The 8,988-nt window shown below is 27.8% G+C and overlaps 1 protein-coding gene across 1 annotated transcript; it reads right to left on the reverse strand.

The window, feature by feature from the left end:
* Window positions 1-6,476: 6,476 nt before the first annotated feature.
* On the reverse strand, window positions 6,477-8,014 carry LOC127747647 (uncharacterized). Its single transcript, XM_052261760.1, has one exon. It carries the CDS (start codon window positions 7,083-7,085, stop codon window positions 6,477-6,479), a length of 609 nt encoding a protein of 202 aa, XP_052117720.1. The 5' UTR covers window positions 7,086-8,014.
* Window positions 8,015-8,988: the final 974 nt, after the last annotated feature.

Raw genomic sequence — 8,988 nt, forward strand, 5'->3', positions numbered from 1 at the left:
ATTTTTAACTTCATACTACAATTAAAACAAGAATGTACAAATTTATTAATTTTACATACTTTTTGCCCAAAAAGCTTATTTCAAAAATCATACAATTTTATCTATTGAACCAAATGACTTGAAACTTCACAGGAGACAACTAGGCTCATAAAGCAAATTACTCAAATTGGTTCCAAGTGAAAAGCAATTTCGGCTTGTTATGATCACACAACATTTTCTACCACATGCATCCATCTAAACAAAACAAGAGAAATTTGCATACAAAATATTGAGAGAAAAAGTACAACATATGATACCCATTTTGTTATGTTTCAATATCAACAAATTAAATCAAACAAATGAATTAAATAAGAAAGATCATATAGTCAAGTGCTAGTTGTAGATAACAGTTCCATAAAATAATACAGAAGTACCATCATCAGTGTTTTCCTTGAAACGTTGACAAAAAAAATACGCTATTATCTGCTACCATCATCAGTGTATTCCTTTAATACTGCATATGAAATTCATGAGTTCTAAAATTGGTTCCAAGTGAAAAGCAATTGTGGTTTGGGAGTTATATACACTTAGAAAGTTGACTACCTTTTTTTTAACAGATCTTGGAAACTCATTAAGGGTCACATTCTAAAGTTCATAAGCCACTTACCTCAATTCCACTACCACATGTATCCATCTAAATAAAACAAGACAAATTTGCATACCTCTATAAAGCAAGTTATGTTAGTGGCTGAAAATTTTTTGGTTATAACAACAGAGCTCCTAAGCAATCTTAGCTGCTCCTCAACTCCCTTGAGCTTGTCCTTCCCTCCTATCCGAAGCTCCTGATAAAAATCAATGACAACAATATTCTCAAAAATGAAAAGAAATCAAAATCAAAAGGGAGAACACCCTTACCGATAGTGAATCCCGGCGAGGCAGCGCTATTTTTTGGTGACAGGGGCTCAGTGATGCAAACCCTAACATCGGCGACGACAATGACTCCACGAACGGCGACTGGGTACAGCAGGGCGAATAGCGCCTCCTCTTTTTTTCTCCGTCTTCCAATCTCCACGCGTCTGTCTCTCCTGTGCGTCCTCAACGTCGTCTGTGATGGGAGATGCAACGGCGGTGGAAGCTGGCAACGACCCGCTCACGATGAAGACGACGACAGCGGCGGCTTCCCTTGGCGACAGCAGAACGCGAACTGACGGCGGCGATGGAGGCACATCGGCTCTCCTTCCTCACGGAGCTCTTCCTCTCGCTCAACGACTCCTCCTTCTTGACGGCACCGTCCTCCCTCTTCCCCATCTCTTTCTCTTGCTCTCTGGTTCCAGCTTCCCCATTTCTTTTCCTTTCTTTCCCTTTTCGTTCTTCCCTTTCTCTTGCTATGTATGTGTTTTTGTGTTGTGTGTGTGCATTTGGGGATAGGGGGTGTGGCGGCTGGAAGGGTTTAGGGTTAAGGTGAGTGAGTGAGTGAGTGAGTGCGTGTGGATAGGGTTAGGATAAAAATTAGAGTTAAAATTTTTAATTTAAGAAATAGGAATTTTTTTTGGAGAAAATGTAAAATTAAAATTTTTGGATAAATTAAAATTTGGTAATTTTAATTAAATAATTAATTTTATCACTTTGATTTAATTATTTTTTGATAAATAATTTTTTGAAATAAAATCATAAATAACTATAATAAATCATAAATAATTTATTATTTATTTTTTAACAATTAGAGATTTTACAGGCTTAATAATGAGTGTTGGGGTATGATGGATTTAGGATTTTAGTAGAGAGAAGAAAAAAAATCAGAACTCTATATTTTGTTCTTAAGGAAGTTTTTAAAAATTTCTTTAAATGTAAAAATATGTTAAATTTTAGAGTGGTAATAAAATAAAAAATAATATTTGTTATAAATTTATTTTAAATAAGAGAAGGAAGGTGACCACCAACGAGTTATAACTCAAATGGTATAGTCTTCTCATACTCATCTAAGAGATCGAGCGTTTGAGTCTTTCTATCTTTGGTATAAAAAAAGAGAGAAAGAAGGTGATCTAGCAAACGGTAGAATGAAGAGTGAAAATGAAGATTACAATTAGTAAAAATTATATATTAGTTTTATAAAAAAATATAAAATAATATATACCATTTTTAAAAATTAATCATCTAATCTTGAATTTTTTATAAAAATAATTAATTAATACAAATAATATTTTAAAAATTAAATTTTGATAAATAATTTTTCTAAAAATTCATATTGAATAAATATAATAAATCATAAATAATTTATTATTTAATTTTTAAAGTAATTTTAAACTCAAAGTATATCATTAAATTGACTTAAATATTTTTAGTAAAATAAATTTTTGAATATAAAATCTTAAATAAATATAATAAATCATAAATAACTCACTATGTTAATTTTTAAAAATTTGAAGTCTTACATTTAATATGTTAAAACAAAATATTTTATTAGTTACAAAAAATCTTTGAATTTTATGACAAATAAATAACTTGTTACAAAAATATTGTATTTTGTGACAAATTAATTTTTTGTTACAAAATATTTAGAGCTTTTGAAACAAATAGATATTTTGTTACAAAATGTTTTGAACTTTTGCAACAATATAATCTTTTGTTACAAAATATTATAATATTTTACAACAAAACAACAATTTGATACGAAAGCCAACATAATTTGTAACAAAAGAAATCACGTTGTTACAAAATATTCAAATATTTTGTAATAAATATTCTTGTTGTTACAAAATATTCTTATTTTGTAACAATAACTAATTATTGTTACAAAAAAGCCATAATTTGTAACAATTTTAAATTTGATACAAATTTTTTGTTACAAATGTTCCATTTTTTTGTAGTGCATATAGTTTTCGCTCTCTTTCGATAGTTTCATCTACATTCCTTTGTGGCAGTTTCGTCTGCATTTCGTCTGTGTTTCTTTGTGCCAGTTCCATCTGTGTTTCTTTGTGGCAGTTTCGTTTGCGTTTTTCTTGTGGCAATTCTGTTTGCGTTTCGTTGTGGCAGTTCTGTCTGTGTTTCCTTGTGGCAGTTTCGTCTGCGCTTCGTTCAGACAACGGCAGTTTCATCTGCACTTCCTTCCAGCAGTTCCATCTACGCTTCCTTCCGACAGTTCCGTGCGCTTCCTTAAATAGCGACAGTTCCGTATGCGCTTCCTTCAAACAGCGACAGTTTCATCTGTACTTCTTTCCGGCAGTTCCATCTGCACCTATCAGTTTATACATTTTTTAATTTTGTTATTTTCAATAAGTTAGAATATAATTAGGATCAATTAGCATTATATAGTATATTTAAATATTTATTATAGAATATTAGGTCTTTATTATTTCGATTCTCTTAGCACCTATAAATACCCTTCTATATTGTATCATTCTAAACAATTTGAATATTCACAAATCTTTTTTCTATTGCTCCCTCTCCCCTTTCTAACACGTGCAATTACAACTATTTTCTTAAATGACACATAGTCAATGTAAAAAGATAATTATTTTTAGGATTAATCTCTACATACAAGTGTTTTACGCTTACAAGCTTAACAGACTTTTAAATCAATTCAAATCAATTAACGCGCAAATATATAACTTCCATTTTTCAAAAGATTTTGTTTCTTTTTTCGAATTTCTTGCCAAATTTGTTGGATCTCCTTCTTGCTTTATTTTTTTTATTTTCATGGTTTCTGAAATCAAGCTTTAAAATTGTTTTGAAGATAATGGAACTTCAGAAATACACCCAAACGATTACAGAAATACCTCCAAACGATTACATAAATACATCCAAACGATTACAGAAAGGATTACAAAAATACACCCAAAGGATTTAAGAAATACACCCAAAACATGGGAGAGACAGTATATTTCTTCTTGAAATCTTTTAATGTTTTGCTGGTTAAGGATGAGGCACATGGCAGAGATAATTTAGAAAAAAAACTTAGAAAAATAATAAAACAGTACCCTGAATAATATTTTTTCGTTTTTTCTAGTGATTTTTTATGGAGATTTGTATCTTTTTTTCTTGATTTCTTCTACTCTTCACGAGGAGTTGGAACGAGTCTTTTGTTTCGAATGTCGCTTGAATCTTGACGGTTTGCGTTTTAATTGAGGAAGAAGAAGAAGAGTGCGAATCTTGACGGTTTGCGTTTTGATTGAGGAATAAGAGGAAGAGTGCGGCATAATGAACACGTGCGTTGGACGCTCGATTTTAAAGGTGTGGTGCGCGTGTTTTTTCTTAGATTTGGACTAACTTATATAGCTTGTAAGCCAAAAAAACTTGTATGTGTAACAGGCCTATTATTTTTATTAATATAACGTTATATAATTAAATGCGTTAAATAATTTTACACCGATACCGATAGTATATTAAAATTAAATTCTTCGTAACCAAACTCGTGTATGCAACTTTAATTTGGAAAAATTATTAGCGACACATACAGTCAACGGCAGAGCTGAGTGTGAACAAGGAGGCCATAGCCCCAAAGTATTTTTATAAAAAATTTAGTAACAAGATTATGCAAAACATTATTAGAGTTCAGTTAGCTAAAATTTTATATATGATACTACATACAATGTGTTTAACTCTTAACTCTTCTATTTTTATTATTTTTTCTTTAATTTGGTAGACTAATAATGGGCTATTTTACTTTTTTAATTTTTTTTAAATTGGTTGGACTAATGCATTAATTAGAATGGATTTTTTAAAGTAATTGATACAATAAAACTCATTATCATAATCATTACAATAATTAGTTTATTTTTAATGCTATTTTATGTTTTACTGTTTTTATTTTAATTTTTTACACAAAAATATTAAAATATTCTTTAAATATTGGTATAGACTATTAGAAAATTTTTACAAGTTGATAACTTTTGAAGTTTTAATCTTCTAAACTAAATTCTAAGTAATTATATTTTCCCATATCATTTTAAGAAATTGAATAATTCTTTTATATCTAATTAATTTGATATTATTTTATGCTTTGTTAGTTTCTTAATTGATTTTTAAAAATATATATATTCAATATTCAATATTTAATAAATATTATAATTTTTAATATCTATCCTTCTAACTATAAAAAAATAGTTCTAATTTAATTATTAAATATTTAAAATCGTACCATTTAAAATTCAGAAAGTACCATTTTAAAATATTTTAAAATATTTATTTATAAAATTATTTATTTATTCTTAGTGATAAACTTTTTAAAAGCTATATTTATGAATTTTATTTTTATATAAATGTTATTATGTATTTTTTTATATTAAAGTTTTGATTCCTTCAAAAATATTTTTGAACCTCGGCCACTTTTCACAGTCTAATAATAATTCAAGTTGTTATTAATAGCAAAAATATGTGTTTGAAACATATTATATATATATAATTAAGATATTAAAAGAATTGGTGTTTAATTTTTTAAAATATTTTTTATTTTAAATAATTGGTAAAAATTATTGTTTTAAAATTTGAATCCAAAAATTTTTAATTAAATTATAAATTATTTATTATCTTAATTAATTTAATCTTTAATATTTTTATATATCCTAATTTAAAAGAATAAATCAATAAAGATATTAGTGTTTAACTGTTTATTGATTCACTAATATAAACAAATGTTAAATAGAGTAGATTAAAAGTGTCGGTCTCATCGTAGTACCCCACTCATCCCCCATTTTAAATCATATAATCAACATAAGCAATCAAGAAGCACCAGCGTATCATCACCTGCTCCAAATTACCAATAATAATAATAATAATAATAATAATAATAATAATAATAATAATAATAATAATAATAATAATAATTTGACAATTAAAAAGAAATGAACAACCAATAATTATAAGGAAAAAAGTTTGAATTACCATCACTACTCACTTTTTTTTTCTTGCAGTTGTCGAGGCAATTCGGACTTTTCACTTGTGGTAAACTTTTTGTTAGTTACCAAAATTAGTATTTCTATTTCGCAAAAGCCAATAACCAAAATATAAAAATCAAATATGAAATACAGTTTTTATTTGTTCCATATATAAGATCTGGGTCCGATATTACCAATATGTCAAGTTATCAACTGCTACCACTACAACAATATAGATTATTTTTGAGGGTTATATGTGTCAAAAAAGAATTAAAATTCGTCAAAAAAATAATTTTTGACACTATTTTAATTATGAAAATATGTTAATAAAAGTTGTGTCAAAAATAGTATTTTTAACATATAAGTAATTGTGAAAAAAGTTTAATCTTATTTTGATAATTATTGGCCGTCAAAAATAATGTTAAAAAATTTGAGAATGTATTTTTTGTGATACTTATTAACCGTCAAAAATACTATTTATTTTGACACTTATTGACCATAAAAAATTCTCAACAATAATTTTTTACAATTATTAACCGTGAAATATACTATATCATGGATATTTTTTGACAATTTTTTACCATAAAAAACTCAAGAATAGTTATCTAAATACAACTATGCTTACTATATGAAAGGAGTAACTTGATCATTCAATAACTCAAGTAACATAGAAAATGATTTATTACTCCATCCACCAAGACATTTAATATGGAATAATCTCATCAAAAACGAGAGCTTTGAAAAGTACGTACATCCTGGATATAGTTCTTTCTCAGAATCATCCAAAAGTTTGTAAAACTTTGCTGCATCTTCATTAGGTTCTTCTACATGCTCTTCATAAGGTTCTCCTATATCCTCTTTTATATGCTCTTCATTAGGTTCTTCAATATCCTCTTCTATATCCCAAACTCCAAAATGATCCCTTAACATGTTTTCCATGTCATCTTTATCCATATAATCATCGTGACTATCAAATGAACTTGAATGGGGTGACTCATCTTGTAGCGATTCTCCATGGTGGTACCAAATTGTATAATTTCTCACTATGCCATGACTTAGAAGATCAAATTCTACTTGCTCACGAGATTTTCTAAGGCAATTATTGCATTTAAAACACGGACAATATATCTTATCATCGTTTGTATGACTAAAGGCAAAATCTAAGAACTCGTTGACACCTCTCCTATATTGTAAAAGGGCTCTATTCTTAATTTGCATCCAATCCTTGTCCATTGAATATATGACAAGCTTAACATACCTAAAAAAATATTAAAAATAAGCACCAGAAATCACAAGCCTCAATAGAAAAAAAAAAGTTAAAACACAAATATAGCTATAATAAAATCCAAAGAATGCATGGCACATAGTCCATAGCAAACATATAACGCAACCACTGCTCACTATATACAAAACAAAAAATTAAGGAGCACATATAATGAACAAAAATATAAAAAAGAAAATAGATAAAGAGAAAGTAAAGGGTTAGTTAACAGAGAAAAAGAGAATATATTAGTCATCTAATTTTTTTTAAAAGAAAATGCTAATAGAATATTACTAGTTAACAGGGAAAGAAAGAGAGATTAATTTGACAGTGAGAAAAATTAATAGATCAAGATCTCTCCTATAAATTAAATGAAGGATTAAATAATATTAAAATAAAAGCTATTCTATTATACAAGTGAACGGCTTAATGGTGAAAAAAATTTGGCAAAATTAAAAATTACTAGTGAGTTTCTAAACATTTCAATGAAATTAAGCCACAACTCTTAATTCAGAAAAAAAAATGATCAAATGGTGAGTGGTCGGATGTAACATGAATTTAGTCCTTGGTTTTTGCTGGTTTTAGGGGGATATAGTCGGTTAATTTCTAAGGCTTAATTGAACAACATTATAGTCACTGTCTTTAATTTCTTTTGTTTTTTATTTTTTCTAAAGGACCAAAATATATGACCATAAATAAATAGACAAGTAATTAATATCCCAAATGTACATAAGAAATTGTTAGCATTAAAATTTGGTAACTAATGTATGATCTAGTTATTACTGGAAAGAGTAACGTGTGTTTGTTAATAAAAAGGAGTGTATATAAAGGATCTGCTGCAGCTATACGAAACCAATCCAGCTTTAGTGCAAGAGGTATATTTCCTAATCAAGGAGAGTTACAGAGAAATGCTATGCGAAGTGAAAATCAGAATCAATTTTAGCTGTATCAACTATCAAGCAAGCATCAAGTAATTTTCATTCGTAATCAACCATGAACTATTACTGTCCTATAATCCTATTTCCACCTAAACCAATCACACTCGAAAGTGAATGCATACTATAACAACATATTTTATTTAATGAACAACATTAGCAGCTATTCTTCATCTTTAACTACAAGTACAATACAACTACAACTACTACCACCAATATTTAAAACAATAATACACATACATACCATTCCTATTTCATCCATATATACATATCCAATTGCATAGTTCAGCTAAAATCTTTACTTAATAGAGAAACTAATTGAACTTAGAATGAAAAAAATTACTTAACAGGCAAAGAGAGAAGTGAGAATTAACATTGACTCCTCCAAAGTAAGCATGAATATGTCACTTAATACAGAGTCATACATAGAAAACATAGCAAATTATAGAATATTCAGCATTACCAAACAATAATAAACAAGAAAAATGCATTCTAGAAGACTATAAATGACCTTAACAATTACAATTCACATAAATAAGCAATAATAAAAAAATACTTGCCTCAGTTGGTTGACTTTGTTTCTTTAATAGCAATTTGGAAGCCATTGATAAAATTTTTTGACCTACATTAAGCAACTATGCAAATAAGCAATATCACTAATGCAAACTAATATATTATAGAAATTCAAACTCTATACATATATATATATAAATCCAAACTCTCAAAATAAAGTTAGATACTCCTATTTGATATGAACATGTGGTTTAGGAAAAAGAACAAACACATGGTGTGCAAAAATTAGAAAGAATAAAAATAAAAGATTAGAAGTCAAATTAGATAAAACATAAAATGAATAGAACTCTGAAACAGAACAAACAATAGCATTGCATCACCAAGTCACAGTTATCTTTCTCTCATTTTTTTTATTATGAATAAAAAA

Source organism: Arachis duranensis, chromosome 5 (assembly GCF_000817695.3).
Source record: "Arachis duranensis cultivar V14167 chromosome 5, aradu.V14167.gnm2.J7QH, whole genome shotgun sequence".
Taxonomy (NCBI): Eukaryota; Viridiplantae; Streptophyta; class Magnoliopsida; order Fabales; family Fabaceae; genus Arachis; species Arachis duranensis.

Bases quoted from the DNA above. Each gene is read 5' to 3' on its own strand.
- LOC127747647 (XM_052261760.1), bottom strand. From the start codon at position 7,085: ATGGACAAGGATTGGATGCAAATTAAGAATAGAGCCCTTTTACAATAT.